This window comes from Hypomesus nipponensis, chromosome 2 (genome assembly GCF_054491055.1).
Source record: "Hypomesus nipponensis isolate SF chromosome 2, ASM5449105v1, whole genome shotgun sequence".
In the NCBI taxonomy this organism is placed as follows: domain Eukaryota; kingdom Metazoa; phylum Chordata; class Actinopteri; order Osmeriformes; family Osmeridae; genus Hypomesus; species Hypomesus nipponensis.
Genome location: NC_140362.1, coordinates 21,382,501 through 21,399,944, shown reverse-complemented (window position 1 = coordinate 21,399,944; position 17,444 = coordinate 21,382,501). Strand labels below are relative to the sequence as shown.

The following is a 17,444-nucleotide window of genomic DNA, read 5'->3' as shown; positions in this document are numbered from 1 at the left end:
ATGGAACCCAGGTAAGTCCAGAAGCTAGACCACCAGGAAGACCCCCGCTCCTGTTTTAACACTAAGACGTGTGTTTGCACTTCTGTGTATCGAAGGCCGTTATGTGAGTCTGGTTTATGACACGGAACAACAGGAAACACCAAAGTCGATTGATTGGTTTCTTGCAGGGTTATCTTGTTTGTTTGTGTGTGTGTGTATGTGTGTGTGTATGTGTGTATGTGTGTGTGTGTGTCGCCCCCATCACCCCATTCTGCTGTATCAACAGAAATAGGTGAAAGGTCCCTCACAATGGAATTTAACCCAGTGTTCTAGCCTCCAACACAAACCAGATGTGTGCTTGGGGGGTGTTCCCTGGCTCTCTCCTCCCTGCTCCCCCTCTTCCACACCCTCAGTTCCCCTCTCCTGAAAACCCTCTGTGTCTTCGTCTCCCTCATATCCTCTGAAGCCGAGAGGAAGGATGGACTTGGTGATTCTGCTGTTCTCTGTGTGGGCTCTGTCCAGCCCTGTTTCTGCCCAGGTCCCAGGTAATCCGCCTTGCTCACTCACTCTCTCACGCACTCACTCACTCTCTCACGCACGCACGCACTCTCTCACGCACTCACTCACTCACTCACTCACTCTCTCACTCTCTCTCTCTCTCACTCACTCTCTCACTCACTACTCGCTAGACAGGAAACATGGGTAGAAGGAGAATTCCGTCCGTTTTAATGTTCAAGTCGAACATTTCAGAGTTTCATTTTTTCTGAATCTTTTGGGATGGTTGTTGAGGTGGAATGTTAGTTTTTTCCCTCCCAGTCTGGGTTAGTGTGACATGGACTGCACTGTATGCATGTCATGTTGATGGCAAAGGAGCATGAATCTGGATGTGTTTACAATGGGTCTGAGTGTGAGAGAGTGAGAGAGTGAGTGAGAGTGTGAGAGAGTGAGTGAGAGAGCAGCCTGTGTAAGTGTGCTGTGTGTGAGCATGCACACATGTAATTGTGTCAGTCGCACGTGCAGTTGCCAGTATGGGAGTTTATGTGTTTCAACCTCCCCCCACCCCCCCTCCCTCTCCCCCCTCCCTCTCCCCCCTCCCTCTTCCCCCCCCCTCCCCCCTCCCCCTCCCCCTTCCCTCTCCCCCATGCCTCTCCCCCCTCCCTCCCCCCTCCCCCCACCTCCACCCCCCCCCCTTCTCCCCCCTCCCTCTCCAGATGGGCTGTACATTAAGGGGGCGTGTCAGTGTAGGTCAGGGCTCATGCTGTGTGCAGGATAGGATTTAATGATGTGTTTAATGGGATACATGTGTAGGGAACTGTTCATGTGCCCTGTCAGGACCGCTTGTGCAGTGTGAAACTGAACTGGCTAGAGGATGTACTTGAATACTAAGTGATACATTTAACAAGGGAAATAAATGTGATCTAAGCTTTCCTGTAATGCAAAAGGAAAGCTCCTTCAGAATTCAGTCTCCAAGATCAGTGCTGATTAAACACCATTGAACAACCTAAACAACTGTTCATTTGTGGGTTATTTCTGTTTTCAGTTAGACAAATCGGAACCAGAATATAAATATACACCTTTCTGTGTTTTTCCATGTCTCTCTCCCTCTCTCTCTGTCTCCCCCTCCCTCTCCATGTCTCTCTCTCTCCCCCTCCCTCTCCATGTCTCTCTCCCTCCCTCCCTCCCTCTCCCTCCCCCTCCCTCTCCATGTCTCTCTCTCCCCCTCCCCCTCCCTCTCCATGTCTCTCTCCCTCCCTCTCCATGTCTCTCTCCCTCCCTCCCTCTCCCTCTCTCTCCCCCTCCCTCTCCATGTCTCTCTCCCTCTCTCTCCCCCTCCCTCTCCATGTCTCTCCCTCCCTCCCTCTCCCTATCCATGTCTCTCTCCCTCCCTCCCCCTCCCTCTCCATGTCTCTCTCCCTCTCTCTCTGTCTCCCCCACCCTCTCCATGTCTCTCTCCCTCCCTCCCTCCCTCCCCCTCCCTCTCCATGTCTCTCTCCCTCCCTCCCTCTCCCTCTCTCTCTGTCTCCCCCACCCTCTCCATGTCTCTCTCCCTCTCTCTCCCCCTCCCTCTCCATGTCTCTCTCCCTCCCTCCCTCTCCCTCTCCATGTCTCTCTCCCTCCCTCCCTCTCCCTCTCTCTCTCTAGCTGCAGCGTCTGATCTGTGTCCTGACAGGCTCCTGGGTAATGAGAGGAGAAGGACGTGTCCAAAACCGTGCACCCAGGACAAAGACTGTGGCAACAAGCGCCAGTGTCTCTGTGATGGACAGTGTGGTCTCAGCTGTGTGGCCCCAGGTGTGTGTGTGTGTGTTTGTGTGTGTGTGTGTTTGTGTCCTTGATCGTCAGTGTGCGAGCTCAGCTGGGAGCCGGTAGTCACGTGTTTGTGTGTGCGCGCATGCATTCTTGCTTGTCTAACGAGTAACGTTCTTGTTTTCGTCAAGGCTGGATTGTGGGTGGGAACAATGTCTTGTTTCTCCCCGCAACCAGTAACCTGTGCATCAAAATATATATATACGTTTTTGTTTTCAGCTTTTAAACGTTATCCACACGTGACGTTTTCATGTAGCTTCCGTGTGGTTGTACGACATATACTACCTAGAAACCTTCTCGAACTCTGTGTTTTTTCCGTAGCCTACCCTTAGTCAACGTTGACACAAAGACCGACCGATCGCATTGTCTCAATTGGTCATGATCACTTCATCATGTCCGTTTCAAACCCTCCTGATCCCAAGGTCGTTCTTGTCCCTGGCCTGTGCCCCACGGTGAACATTTGGAGGCCCGCCTCCTCTCTCCCAGCCCCTCCTTCTCCGCTCTCCTGGAGATGCGCTGTGACCCTGGCTTCACTCTGCCCAACGGCCTGGACGTAGCCATCCGTCGTTGCCAAGGAGACCGACAATGGAGCGGGGACGAGCCGATCTGCACAGGTGAGCGTGATAGCGAAGAGTGACGACATTCAGCAGCGTCCGAGACACAGACCTCGCCAGTAGTGCGGTACATTGCACATGATTCCCCTTCTCTCCTCTTCATGTCTTTATTTTGACACGTCAAAATAGATCAATATTGATGACCAGGACACACACAAATATTTCTCATACAAAACTGACCTACCCACTGGCTGTCTTTTGAAGATCTGCGTTCTTATGCGTCTGTTTGCGTGTGTGTCTCAAAAACGTAGCCTACTTTTGTTTTGTGGTTGTGTGTTCATTTGATGACTGAGATAGTACACAACTGGGCTATGCCTCATCTCTGATGGACTGTCAACTGATTGTTTGCTTGGGGGGGAAGTCTGATAAGTTATTGATGAGTGAGTGTATACATTTGTGTGTGTGCAAGTGACTATTATATAAACGGTGTCTGTCATTGTGTGTGAGTCTATGAAAGGGTATGGTATACTTACATACTGCAGTATAATTATGTCCCTCCAATGTCTCAGAGCTTCTTAAACCTGAGAGACAACAAGTGGGTAAGTGGGTTTTGTGTGAGAAATATTCTTGTGTGTGTGTGTGTGTCCTGTGTATAGGTGTGTGTGTCCTGTGTATAGGTGTGTGTGTGTTTGAGTTGTGCTACTTCATGCCTTTTGAGAGGCTGTGGGCGGTAGATCACTGTCAAAGTGTCAAAGAGCTGTGTGTGTGTTTGTGTGCGTGTGTTTGCGCTAGTGTGTGTGTGTGTGCGAGAGAGAGAGACACAGACAGTGAAACAGAGTTAGAGTTTTTGTGTATACATTAAATGTGTGTGTAGGCGGTGGATCACTGATAAAGTGTCATGGAATGGTGTGTGTGAGCGTGTGTGTGTGTGAGCGTGTGGGTGTGTTTGTGCGTGCGTGTGTGTGCGTGTGTGTGTGGGCGACAGATCACAGTCAGAGAGCTCTCTTGCTCACACTGCTGCAGGCTTTTCTGTTCTCTCTCTCCCTGGCCTCTGTTCTCGTCTCTTATCCTCTCATCCTCTCCTCCTCCTCTCTCCCTCTCCTCCTCTCCTCCTCTCATCCTCTCCTCCTCCTCCTCTCCTCCTCTCCTCCTCTCCTCCTCTCATCCTCTCCTCCTCCTCTCTCCCTCTCCTCCTCTCATCCTTTCCTCTTCTCATCCTCTCCTCCTCTCCTCCTCTCCTCCTCTCATCCTCTCCTCCTCCTCTCATCCTCCTCTCATCCTCTTCTCCTCTCCTCCTCTCCTCCTCTCCTCCTCTCATCCTCTCCTCCTCCTCCTCCTCTCATCCTCCTCTCATCCTCTTCTCCTCTCCTTCTCTCTTCCTCTCCTCCTCTCATCCTTTCCTCTTCTCATCCTCTCCTCCTCCTCTCATCCTCCTCTCATCCTCTTCTCCTCTCCTCCTCTCCTCCTCTCCTCCTCTCCTCCTCTCCTCCTCTCATCCTTTCCTCTTCTCATCCTCTCCTCCTCTTCTCCTCTTCTCTTCCTCCACTCTTCTCATCCTCTCCTCCTCTCATCTTATTCCATCGGAGGCCTCCGATAAGGTCTCTCTCCACAGAGAGAGCCAAGGGCAAGCAATCAGCTTCGGGCTATGCAGTTTGTGTGCGTGTGTACGTGTGCGTCTATCGCTGTTCTCCGTGACTGATGAAGTGAACATGTATGTGTGGCTAGTTATCTAGGTGACATAAAAAAAAGAAAAAGATATTTTGCTTTGACTTCAGCTTCTAAGCTGCTGTATCTGTGGTATACCTGCCAGTTCTGCCCGTATCTCGTAGCTGTGTGGGTGACTGGTACACTGGGGCGTACAAGGGGAAACATGACCTAAGTGGAAAACACTGATCCCAGCTTTAGGCGCTGTTCCTGCAGCCTCGCAGTCTCTGCCCACCCTCTTTCTCTCATGTTTGTACATTTTCACGATGGCTTCAAAACACTCTGCGTCCTGACCCCGTCTATGGCCATGAGTGAGACACCCTCCAGGCAGTCAGCTCTCTCTACCTGCTGAAGTTCGGCTGAACTGCGCGGCGTCCACTTTCTGTGGAAGCGGAGGTCATTCCAACCTCCCTCCGAACGCTCCTCTTGATATTTATATTTCCATGAAATGAGAGGTACTCAGAACCATACGGATGAGCAATCGCTGTAGTTACCCAACTGCCGCCGCACCCCCTCCGTTTAAGAGAGGACCTGGTCAGACGTTGTTGATTTCACCTGTTTTAGATGAAGAGCGATGTGCACTTTAGGACTAATGACATTTTTAGATCAAAGGGACGGGTTAGCTTGTTAGAGAGGATGTGGGACGAACCTCCTCTGAGGTACCTTTTCTTTCTGGATCCTTCTCTGTCTGTTTCCTTCTCTTTCTGGATCTCAGTGTGTCATGTATTACAGTGTAGCACTTTGCATTTGTGTGTGCATTCGAGTGTGAGTTTCTGTGAGTGTGTCTGTTCCTTGTCTCTCTGAATCATATGAGACCATCTGAGGTCCACACCGTCCTGAGTGTGCAGGGTGCAGGGATGTGCTCTTTCTCTGAATGACTCGATGCACATCACATCCATGGCATTGCCACTAGGAGGTGACAAAGATCCTCACTGGTCCACTGTGTGTGTCTGACTTGGTGTGTGTGTGACTGTGTGTGTGTGACTGTGTGTGTGTGTGTGACTGTGTGTGTGTGTGTGACTGTGTGTGTGTGTGATCCCTACAGACTCCTCAGCAGGTCCTGCCCCCACCCAGATGATCTGCCCACGGCCAGAGGACGACATCTTACACACCAACGGAACTGGAAGTTTGGGAGACACCGTTCAGTACAGCTGTCTGTTTGGGTGAGAGAGGGGGAGAGAGAGGAGAGGGAGGGAGAGAGAGAGGAGAGGGAGGAGGGGAAGGGAGGAGGGAAGAGGGAGGAGGGAGGGGAGGAAGGGAGAGGGAGGAGGGAGAGGGAGGGGGAGGGAGGAGGGAGAGAGAGGAGAGGGAGGGGAGAAGGGAGGAGGGGGAGGGAGGAGGGAGGGAGGGAGGAAGGGGAGAGAGAGAGGAATTTGTGGAGGATAGGGGGATATCACCCAGCTTCTACCAAGGGAACCAAGTTGCTATATTCGACTCCTCTATTGACTCACTAAAACAGCATGACTCATCTAATGGATGGGATGTGAGTGAGGGCATATGTCATTTGAAATTCTGCGTGCAAAAAGAATAGTATATAATTCTGAGCCATATTCTCTCTGAATCCCCCACCCTTGTCTTCCCTTCACTTACAGATACACACTGGTAGGAAGCAGAGAGAATCTCTGTCAACACAATCAGACGTGGCAGAACCCTCACCCCATCTGTCAGAGTAAGTATGTGCATTTCATAACACAAACTGTGGGTGTCAGGATAGCGGTTAGCATGGTGTGAAGAGCATCAAAGCAAGTGAGGATGGGTGGCTGTGTGTGTGTGTGTGTGTGTGGATGGATTGGGGCTTTTAGAGTGTGTGTGTTCATGTGTTCGTGTGTACATGCGCAATGTCTTTGTGTAAGTGTGTATTTTGTGGAGGAGGACTTGAATACCATTCCACTGTGTGTGTGTGTTTGTGTGTGTGTGTTTGTGTGTGTGTGTGTGTTTGTGTGTGTGTGTGTTTGTGTGTGTGCCCAATACCAGATAGCATACTCGCTGTTTCGCAGTACTTTGCTGCCATCTACTGGTTAAATCTGGTTCAACCAGAAACTTACACATTCCCTCTGCCCACCATACATTGGGTGTGCATGTGCTGATACAGTGTGTGTCTGTGTGTGTGTCTGTGTGTGTTTGTGTGTGTGTTAGAGAGCTTCTGTCCGCCCCCCCAGGAGGTGGAGAATGGCTATGTGGTGGCAGTTCAGAAGACGGAGTACGAGGCGGGCTTTGAGACCCACTTCCTCTGCAAAAAGAACTTCCTATTGGACGGGCCCAACCAGATCTTCTGTCTGTCAAACGGCAGCTGGAGCGCCTCCCCCCCGTTCTGCAGAGGTGAGGGCGGCGATCGACACTGCATCGTCTCGGCAACCGTGACACCGTTGTTGTTAGGAGTCAGGTGGCTGAGCGGTTAGGGAATCGGGCTAGTAATCAGAAGGTTGCTGGTGCGATTCCCGGCCGAGCAATTTGACGTTGTGTCTTTGGGAAAGGCACTTCACCCTACTTGCCTCGGGGGGAATGTCCCTGTACTTACTGTAAGTCGCTCTGGATAAGAGCGTCTGATTAATGTAATGTAATGTTACACGGGATCTTAATATTTCCCCAACCTCACATTATTTGTTCCCGTCTTCCTCGTTGGTTTTCGAACCCTTGTTCTTCCCGCTCTCAGCTCGCTGTCTGATCCCTGCCGAGCGGAGCCGGATCGTGATTGGTGGGGTGAAGCGCTGGCCGTATGATGTCACAGACGCCATGGTTCCACACGGGGAGAAGGTGACGTTCTTCTGCAAGCACGCGAGCAAGGGCTGCAGCTTCCCAGCGTTGGAGAGCTGCTTCGACGGGAAGCTGAACCAACCACACTGCTACCTTGGTGAGAACAAAGCCAGAAAGGGCTGGCAGGGCTGGCGTATGGAAAACACGCGTGTTCCAGATGTGATCATGACGTTCTCCTTGGTTCCCCTTCTCTTCCGTCTCCTGCAGAACCCACCTGGCTCCAGTACAAGCTCTTCCCCCATCGCCTGGTGTCCGAGATCGAGGCATGTGAACCTGGTGACATGAAATGATGACCTTACTTTGACCGTGGAACCTCAAGCTACACAAGGACACCTGCACACACACACACCTGCACACACACACCTGCACACACACACACACACACCTTGTTCCATTGCAACATGACAAGTCATGCAAACCCTCATTTTTTCTCTCTCACTCAACTTGTTGAACAGTTTTTTTATATATTGATGGTTCATGTATTTATGCATATATATTGCATTGGAATCCTTGTAGTTATAATCAAAAACGATGATAGTTCAAACGTTTGCTCTTTATTTACATTTAGTCATTTAGCAGACGCTCTTATCCAGAGCGACTTACAGTAAGTACAGGGACATTCCCCCCGAGGCAAGTAGGGTGAAGTGGACACAACGTCATTTGGCTCGGCCGGGAATCGGCCGGGAATCAAACCGGCAACCTTCTGATTAATAGCCCGATTCCCTAACTGCTCAGCCATCTGACTCCCTCTCTCCCTCTTTATGTTACCACGGTAACAAGCAGTTCATGTGTGACTCTGGGATTTCTCCCTGTGTAAATTGTCTTGTTTGTCTTCGATGTTTTGTCTGTTTTTTAGTAAGGTACTCCTTCCTCCTTCCTTGTCTGATGTTGTTGACGCCTTAAGCCTGAGGGCTTTTAAGTTTGAGACCGTTTTTTGAAATAAAACAAAATGTCAAAAAATGATGCAGTTCCATTGTTAACATTAGCAGGAAAATGTGTCACTTCTTGTCATTTAATATTAAGTGATTATTAAATTGAATTATTGAATAACACACCTAAACCACACACACACACGCATGTGGTTTGTGTACACACACAAATGCACGCACGCACGTGGTTGAGCTCCACTGCTCTAAATACAATTCAGTAGGATAAAAGCCTAGGCTACACAGGTAACTCAACGTTGGTTCTAGTCGGACCATGAAAGCTGCGACACCATGGCGATCCCCCTCCCTCCCCGTGGTCTCGCAGCATCACCCTTTCACCGCACATTCATATTTGGTCCTCCGGAACTATCCTCTGCTCGGGTAAGCTTGACAGTGCCTCTGCATCGAGTGACTCTCATGGGTTGAGCGTGTTTATAACCCAGTTTATTTTAAACATCTATTTAACTGGAGAAAAAAAACGTTTATTCTTCTACAAAACCGTACTCGAATAAATAGATCTAAGCCGGTAAAGTTTAACATCGCTTTTCATGCCAGCTGTCAGGCAGCGCTCGAACCCTAGACTCTAAAATGGCTGGTTGTAGGTCCGAGGAAATAAATATGCTACGGTTGTTATACAAAACTGTTGATGGTACGCGACATCCTTTTCAGTTGTGTGATGAAATAACCGTTTCCGACTGCCGGGTTTTCTCTGTTGTCCCAGGTTCGAGCGTTGAGCCATTCATTCACACGCCCATTGGCCTTTTCGGACCTCGGACTGCGCGTAATGGCGTCTCCCCTTTACAGCGTCGCTTTTATTTAAAAACGAAAAGTGAAACATAGGTTCGACTAATCGGATAATGACGTCACACGTGAATGGATTTATTTTTCCAAGTTGAGATGTTAACCACATACGAAGCCCAGTCAATTCGCTGACATCACTCCTCTCGACCCACTTCGCTGACCAGCGCATTTATTGCAGAAGAAGGATAACATTGTGTCAATGGTTAGGCGACTTATTGAACATCGCGGTTTAGTTCGAGCCCGTATAAAATAAATTGCAAGCTATAAACAGTTGCCTATGATTCATATTAGTGTGCTGTAGCGTAGTGAGGCTTGCATATAGCTCTAGCTGTAGGAGACAGGCTGAATCACATTAACTTGAGATGGAGATATTCAAAGGCAAGGATTTTATGGATAAAATATAAAGAAGGGTAGTTTTGAGAAAAAATTTTGTGCAATGTTTTTTTTTTTTTTGCAATAAATATTATGGTCATTATTACAGGCCCATGTCCAACATTATAATATATTAATTACTGTAATAATGAATCGTCTGGTTAATTTCAAGCTTTGGCAGGCTTGAAAGGAAAGGCATTATGTAGGAAAGCTATAAACTGTGATATTTTGCTTCCATCTGTCATCTGACAACTTAACACATTTTGCAAACAGAAAAATTACCATAATAACCAGAACTGCAAATGACTGAGGTCTTGAAACGTTTCCCTTGTTTTACAGATAAGCATGTCCCAAAATGAATTCTCACTTGGCGGTGGTCCTGACCAATGCGTCTGGCAGCTTAGACAATGGGAATGGCAACCAATCCCAGACAAGATCAGGTGCAGTACTGCAGATCCTTAAAGATTCAGTGGATATTGCCTTATCCTGCCCTCAAGGGAACATCCAATCAAGTACTCTCAAACAGACATCCTCCAGTATTGGCGTCCAATCAGATGATGATAAAGCTACAGAGGTGGGTGGGACATCTTTGAGGGGTCTGCAGGACGTTGGTAAACCCAGCAGACTCAACCTTCCAATCACAGTCAGGACTGGAAAACCTGTTTTGTGCAATCAGCCAATCAGAATCAAGGTTGTCATCCCTGGTCTATGCAAAAGGCCTATCACAAACTCTGCAACTAGCTCCACCAAAGCCGTGGTCCCATCTGATGGTCCAGTATGTCCACTGGGACCTGTAGCGGAGTCTTCTGGGCCTGGTCGAGACCAGCGCATGGAGATCGATCCAAATGAGATATCTGCAGAGCAAAACCAAACCACCACCACCTTCACCACCACTACTGAGAACCAAACCGAAGACATAGAGAGGGCTGGGAGAGGCCATGGAGCAAGGAACAGTGGTGAAGATGGGGGTGACGGTGCTACAGCCCTCCTCTCCACCCCTGACTCCGTCAACACCCAGAGGGACGGAGGAACAAGGGAAGAGATGGAGGAGGAGGACGAGGAGGAGGAGGTAGATTCAAAGAACCAGGTCTCCTCACAGCACAGTCTCTCTCTTGCCATCACAGAGAGATCTGGAATGGTGAAAGCTGTTGAGACGAGGGCTGTGGAGGAGCAGGAGGAGGAGGAGGAAGAGGAGGGAAGAGGAGAACAGGTAGAAGTGTTGGATTTGAGTTTGCCTAAAAAGATAGACGGTGGCGTGAAAGCGTGGCGGAGCGGCTGTTTCCTGGGCGACGCGGGCTGCGAAAGCTCGCTGATAATGGAGGTGGATGAGATCGAGGGGGAGGGGGACCGGGACGTTGTGGAGGAAGATGACGGTGAAGACGAGGAGGACACAGAGCCCAAGGAGGGCTCAGACGAGGACGGTAACCCTCTTCCGTCTCCCTCCTTCTTCTCTACCTCCATCTTCACCTCCCTCTCCTCCATAGACTGTGACTCTGAGAGCTTCCTCCTCATAGACGACAAGGGAATCCCCTACACGCTCACTGCAGACGGACACAAAGTGCCCCAGATAGACTCCTACCTACGGGATCCCCCCCTCTCAGGCCAGGCCATGGGTCGATCGGACGCTGTGGGGGTCGGGGAAAAGAGGTTGGCTGCTGCCTCAGGGGTCAAACACATTCGCCCGAGTTCAGCAAACACACTGAGTACTCTCACGGAGCATTCAGGGATTCTCTGTGGCTCTGCTGAAACTGGGAGTTCCAAGACCACCGGACTCTCCGAGGGTATGGAGGTCTCGAAGAGCCTGGGACAGCTGAAGACCACCGAACCCGAGAAGGTTCCAGAAGGAGCTGTGAAAGTTGCCGTTTCCAAGCCCTGTGGGTCTGCTGTTCCTCCGCAGTCTATTCAGATACTGACCAACCCTTCCTCCAATACCCCCTTTCTCCTCCTCTCGTCCACACCCAGGCTCTCCTCCTCTCCTCTGGCCCTCTCTCTCCCCCTCTCCCTCCCCCAGACCTCACCCGGGACCTCCACCCCCATGCTCCTCCTCCTCTCTTCCATCCCCTCTTCGTCCGGTCAGTCCTTCTCCACCTCCACCCCCATTGCTGTCATCAACTCCTCCACAGGCCAGCTGTCACAGATCACAGCCTCTCCTCCCTCCATCTCTCTCCCTCTCACGTCTGCTCAGGTTACCCCAGCAGGGTCTGCCCCCTCCGGCTCCTCCTCTTCTCACCCCGTCATCAGACTGACCCCCAACAACCCTCCTCTCATCCTGTCGAGAGCGGGGGAGACCTCCAGCCTGCCCTCCACCCTTCCGTCTCCTTCTGTTCTCTCCTCCTCCGCCAAGCTGCCCACCGTGGTCGTCAGCGGCAACTCTGGAGGTAAAATGCTATGTTCAGCTCCTCAAGTCAAATCTGTCCTCTCCGACACCAACCCAGACAACAGCCCATCTGCCGAGGCAACCCAGTTCCACGACATCCCACCATCCCCTCCTGCGCCCCCACAAACCTCTCAGCCGACCTCTGAACTTTCAAGTCAGCCGAGCCCCGGGGAATCTGACCAATCGCCTGGTGCAGAGTCTGAGCTTGCTTCCGGGGACTTGACCTCAGACTCGTTCCCGTTGAACGATCACCCCTACTTCTCTTCCGGCAGCACTGCGGCCTGTGGTTCCCCTACTCTGGTGCCCATAGTGCCCGCAGGCCAACCAGAGGAGCTGGAGCCCCTCTCCCCGCCCTCCTCGCCCTCCTCCCTGGGGCCTCGCAGGGTCCTCTTCTGCCAGCTGTGCCCCCGTGTCTTCTACTATCTGTCCGACCTGGAGCGCCACTCCATCACCCACTCTCAGATTAAACCACACGTCTGCCAACAGTGTGGCAAGGCCTTCAAACGCTCCAGCCATCTGCAGGTCCGTCCAGCCGTTAATCCAGCCCTCCTTTCATCCCTTACTCACATCCTCTCTTCACTCTTTTTCTGCCTAAGGTCCCTCCCTCCCTCCCTCCCTCCCTCCCTCCCTCCCTCCCTCCCTCCCTCCCTCCCTCCCTCCCTCCCTCCCTCCCTCCCTCCCTCCCTCCCTCCCTCCCTCCCTCCCTCCCTCCCTCCCTCCCTCCCTCCCTCCCTCCCTCCCTCCCTCCCTCCCTCCCTCCCTCCCTCCCTCCCTCCCTCCCTCCAACCAAGATGCTTGTTTCAATGAACAGATTTTTCATCTTCATTCATCGTCACAATATCATCCTTCTCAGAAAGGGTGGGGAAAACTGCTAACTTGCCGCCCTCTCTCCTCCCTCACCAGAGACACAAGCATATCCACACGGGCCAGAGGAACTTTGTGTGCTCCATCTGTGCCAAGCGCTTCAGGGAGTCTGGTGAGCTGCAGCGCCACCAGCGGGTACACACCGGGGAGAAGCCCTACCAATGCCAACTGTGCCACACGCGCTTCGCAGAGCGCAACACCCTCCGCCGACACACCCGGCGCAAACACCCCTACCACCAGGTGGCGATGGAGATGCTGAGTGAGAGGAGAGGGGGAGGAGGTGGGGCAGGAGGTAGGGCTGGAGGAGGAGGGGATGAAGAGGAGAGCGCTGAGTGGTATAGCTCCACCGTGTCTAACTTTGGCAACTCTGACTCGGAAACAGACACGTAGTGGATTGTCTTCAGATAGATGCGAGGGAAGGGGAGGGGGAGCAGACGTCAGATTGGGTTGAGAATCGTTTCAGCAGGCTGTCATGTGATCTCCTCCAGGTAGTTCCACAGCAGCCTCAGCAGCCCTCGTCCTGTCTGCGCTTGGAGAGGCTTTCCAGTCATGCAGCCGTCCACAGCAACAAAGGTGCAGTGCGAAAATAATGCAGCAAGTAAGCTTTAGCTGTCACTTCAAGCTCTGAGGAATCTGAAAGCCCACTGGAGATATCTACAGGAACTAGTTTAACAGCTATAGCTAGCTCCAGTCAGTTGCAAGCTAACACACTTACCAGAAGTTTTCCTACCATGTAAGATAGTAATAATGCTTCGTTATCTTGTCCAACAGCCTCTTAGCTTATTGAACAGATCCTGCTTGTTTGGTGGAGGTGGTGGGAGCGTAAACCAAGAGAGGTTTCCTGTTAAGACTTAAAACATTCATTAAGTCTTATCCTCTGGATAAGAGCGTCTGCTAAATGACTAAATGTAAGTCAAGTCACAAGTCTTGAGTTTTATCTTGAAAATAGTAATTTGGCACTTAACTTGAGACTTGCTCCACGTATTGTTACTGCATTTGAGTCTGAAAGGGGAAGACCTAAGGAAACTTTTTTTTTTTTTTTACTGTTCCACCTCTTGTGTGAAACGTGCTGCTTAGAAACAATCTAGATTATAATTTATTGTCATCTTGAGTGAAGATGTTTGAATTGAATTGTGAATTTTGTATGCTTGAATGAGAACACATATATTTATTTATTATTTATCTTTATTGTATATTTATTCAATTTGTTTACAGTATATCCACCAAAATGGCATTCCTGCATAATATATTCCAAATGTGTTTTCACAGTTTCGATGCAAAGCGTGTCAGTCAGAACCATTTTATTCCATTTGACCGACCAGAGTAAAAAGGTAATTTGATGCTTTTGAAGAAACTTTGGCACTCCGGATTTTTAACAATGTTACTCAAAGTGCTGCCATTCAAACAAGTGTGCCCTATTTCCCAAATTGGAGCTTATTTAAGAACCGTGTGTTTAGGCGGACTGATTATACTCTTGGAAAGTTTGCTTTTGCATATTACAGTTTAGTGAATCTTCATGAATATTCTTCCTGTCAAAGACACTGATTTTTTTTGGCGCTTGTTTTTTTTTCTTTTTCTCCTGTTCCTGCAGGGTCTTTAAAAGGTTTGACCAAAAGTGCTGTGCTTATTATAAACACTATCAAGAGTTTTGATACAGTAACTTGTTTCAATTAAACATCCCTTTTGCTGCACTGCAGTATGTATGTTTGTTTCAAACTTTCATTCCAACCTTTTCATTTAGGCCATCTTTTAGAAAGGATGTCGTTCTTGAGGAAAATTCATCCTCGCCTGTCTAGGTAATGTTACTTAACAAGTGACCAAAAGTTGGCAGTCTAGTGGACCGTCATCCTACCTTAGACCTGCAGTGGGCTGATTCAAAGCTGAGATGCCAGATAATGGACTCTCTGGCCTATCAGCGACTGTAAACAATCAATTACCTACTAGGGAGAAAAGAAACTGCAGAGTCTGCTGAAGCTGCAGGCTAGCTCTGCGCTGAGCAGGGGAGACAGGTTTGAGGCCTGGGGGCTCTGGACCGCCTCCAGGGTTTAATTGGGTTTGCGAGACAGCCTTCTGTTTTTTCTCCTTCACTCCAATTTTCTGCTCCATTTCAGGCAGCGAGTCCAGCAGAGCTGAACTGAAGATAAGCCATTAAGTACTGTCTTACCAAACTGACCTGCCTGGTTAGGCCGGGTGGTCGTCCAGATCTCGTGGGTCGACCGCTCTGGGATGCCTCCTACACCGCACAGAAGCTGTTGTCACCACGTGTCAAGTGTGCGTCACTGCGCTGAAATAGAAAACCCAAATGTCATCTTTGCTATTTAGTCATTCATATTCATACAGCTCAACATCAAATTCAGATTAGCAGCCAGTGCGGCGTCTTGAAGTTGACGTTGTGTGGTTCGCGGAGGGATTTCAGATCCGTTTTGTCACTGCCATGCTGCCTGTCCGGAGCCTGTTAGAGAAGATCCCTCGAACAGCATGGGGTCGTGACCTCTGTGTTCTGCAGAAACACTGAATCACACCTCCGCTGCTGTAAGGCCTCGCTGAGGTCAAGCGCTGTGTCGTTGCAGCGCTGGTCTGTTAGAAACGGGTATGTAGGAACGAACTCGTCTTTCCTTCTCTAATTGACGCCACAAGGGCCAAAGCATCGCTGTACTTTTGATTTAATCAGTTCTCGGTGTGATGGTGATGAATATTTAGCTGTCCTGGTGTGGAAGATCAGGGATCCAGCTGGGCATGTGTTTAACTGTGTGTGTGTGTGCCAGGAATGTGTTGAACTGTGTGTGTGTGTCACTGGTCCTCGTCCAATTTGGATGGAGCTTCAAAGAGAGGCGACAGACAGACAGATGGACTGATGGACAGAGAGATCTGTGGGGGTTGTGAGTGTGTGTGTATGTTTGTGTGTAAGTGTGTGTTTGTGTGTGTGTGTGTGTGTGTGTGAGAAAGGCTGAGTTGGCACATGCAGCCGGCACTCTGAGTGGCAGAGGGCACATGGCCAAACAGTTGAAGAGAGAGAGAGGAAGAAAAGAGGACTGGAGGGAGGGAGGGAAGCGGATGAAGAGTACAGTGAAGAAGTGGGAAAGAGAGTCAGGCAAGTGGAACGTGGAGTTTAGAGGAAAGGCAAACGTTTATGGACTCCAAAAGACAGATTAGACTGAATCAAGTCCCTTTTAAAACAGTTATATAAGGTTAATGTAAAGATTGAGTTGTTGAACTGACACAAAGGCTTATCATTGGGCTGACTTGCTTACAGTACATGACATAGAACTGGTCATAAATGTCTTTGCAAACAGTGGCCACAAGGGGGCAGACTTACCCTGTAATATCTCCAGCCTTCTCAGACCTGGAGGATAAACCAGCCGTTCATCAGCTCTCAAGAGAATCAATTTCGGATCATCAGAACATCTGACATGGCTGGAAGATGTTCTGCTTCTTCCTGCAAACGTCAACCCTCAGTCAACATTGCATTGAAGACAGATAGTGCATGTGAGTAGCGGTGACTGGGTGAGGAGAGACTGGTGTGCCTGTGGTGACTGTGGGTGTGTTACAGTGGGAAAGGTTACCACCATGCACAGGGAGGGAGAGAGAGGGGGGGGGGAGGGGAGCCTGGCGTGGAGAGGGAGACAGAGAGAGAGAGAGAGAGAGAGAGAGAGAGAGAGAGAGAGAGAGAGAGAGAGAGAGAGAGAGAGAGAGAGAGAGAGAGAGAGAGAGAGAGAGAGAGAGAGAGAGAGAGAGAGAGAGAGAGAGAGAGAGAGAGAGAGAGAGAGAGAGAGAGAGAGAGAGAGAGAGAGAGAGTGGAACAGGTGGTGATCAGAAAGGGAGTCCCGCGCTCGGGGGTGATGCTGAAGAAGAACGACATCATGTTTCCTTTAATACAGAACGATGCCATCAACATGTGTCACGGAACAGGACCCGACAGGAGAGGGAGCTAAACCAGACGGAAAATGAAACGACAGTTTGAAAGGGATTATTTCTCGATAATTGGATATTTTTATATCGAGAACTTGTCAATCCGTTTACAAATCTGAATATGTCACACTAGATCCAGAACATGTTCCTGCTTGGTACAGGGAATCCAGAGATCATAGGATTCCAGCCTAAAGGTCAACTGTGACTTATCATGCCGTCTATTCTCTTTTTCCTGATCTCGTCTTCTCCCACTGTCTCCCCCCTTCTCTCTCTCTCTCTACATCTCTCTTATTTCATTCCCTTCCTCTGCCTGTAAACCTTCCACCTCCTCCACATTTCTCCCAGCCCCCTCCTGCACTCTCTCCCCCCCCCCCTCCCTCCCTCCCTCCCTCCCTCCCTCCCTCCCTCCCTCCCTCCCTCCCTCCCTCCCTCCCTCCCTCCCTCCCTCCCTCCCTCCCTCCCTCCCTCCCTCCCTCCCTCCCTCCCTCCCTCCCTCCCTCCCTCCCTCCCTCCCTCCCTCCGTCCCTCCCTGACCTGCTGAACCAGCACACGCCAGCCTGTCTGTCAAACGAGCAGAACAGGTGCTTCTAAAACGACCTCCCTTCCCCCTCTCCCCTTGCACAGCCCATTGGTTACACACACACACACACACACACACACACACACACACACACACAGAGACACACACATAATGTAAGGACCCACGTAAACACACAGATACACTGCTGTAGAGGGCAGGTCACAAAGCTGATTGAAGTTACCACAGGCAGGTACAGGGACATTGTTAAGGACTTTGTCAAACACACGGACAGACATCAACTCACTGGGACACAAAGTGTCTTTGCCAGCTGTGTGTTTCTGTCATGCACACACACACACACACACACACACACACACACA

The 17,444-nt window shown here is 50.2% G+C and overlaps 2 protein-coding genes across 4 annotated transcripts; both read left to right on the top strand.

Annotated features, from left to right (window-relative positions):
• The first annotated feature begins 323 nt into the window (after positions 1 to 323).
• On the top strand, positions 324 to 7,642 carry ntd5 (ntl-dependent gene 5). Its single transcript, XM_084668864.1, has 8 exons — positions 324 to 524; positions 2,122 to 2,268; positions 2,706 to 2,897; positions 5,587 to 5,704; positions 6,134 to 6,210; positions 6,678 to 6,860; positions 7,195 to 7,392; positions 7,503 to 7,642. Exons 1-8 carry the CDS (start codon positions 458 to 460, stop codon positions 7,583 to 7,585), a joined length of 1,065 nt encoding a protein of 354 aa, XP_084524990.1. The 5' UTR covers positions 324 to 457; the 3' UTR covers positions 7,586 to 7,642.
• An 825-nt stretch (positions 7,643 to 8,467) lies between these two features.
• LOC146301568 (uncharacterized) lies at positions 8,468 to 14,331 on the top strand. Of its 3 annotated transcripts, none has more exons than XM_084668860.1 (3): positions 8,468 to 8,602; positions 9,734 to 12,293; positions 12,675 to 14,331. In XM_084668860.1, exons 2-3 carry the CDS (start codon positions 9,750 to 9,752, stop codon positions 13,023 to 13,025), a joined length of 2,895 nt encoding a protein of 964 aa, XP_084524986.1. In that variant the 5' UTR covers positions 8,468 to 8,602; positions 9,734 to 9,749; the 3' UTR covers positions 13,026 to 14,331. The 3 variants fall into 3 exon arrangements, 1 of the variants encoding a protein (XP_084524986.1); XR_014725475.1 differs by lacking the exon at positions 8,468 to 8,602 and having other exon boundaries at positions 9,671 to 12,293; positions 12,675 to 13,208; positions 13,407 to 14,331; XR_014725481.1 differs by lacking the exon at positions 8,468 to 8,602 and having other exon boundaries at positions 9,671 to 12,293; positions 12,675 to 13,543; positions 13,905 to 14,331.
• Positions 14,332 to 17,444: the final 3,113 nt, after the last annotated feature.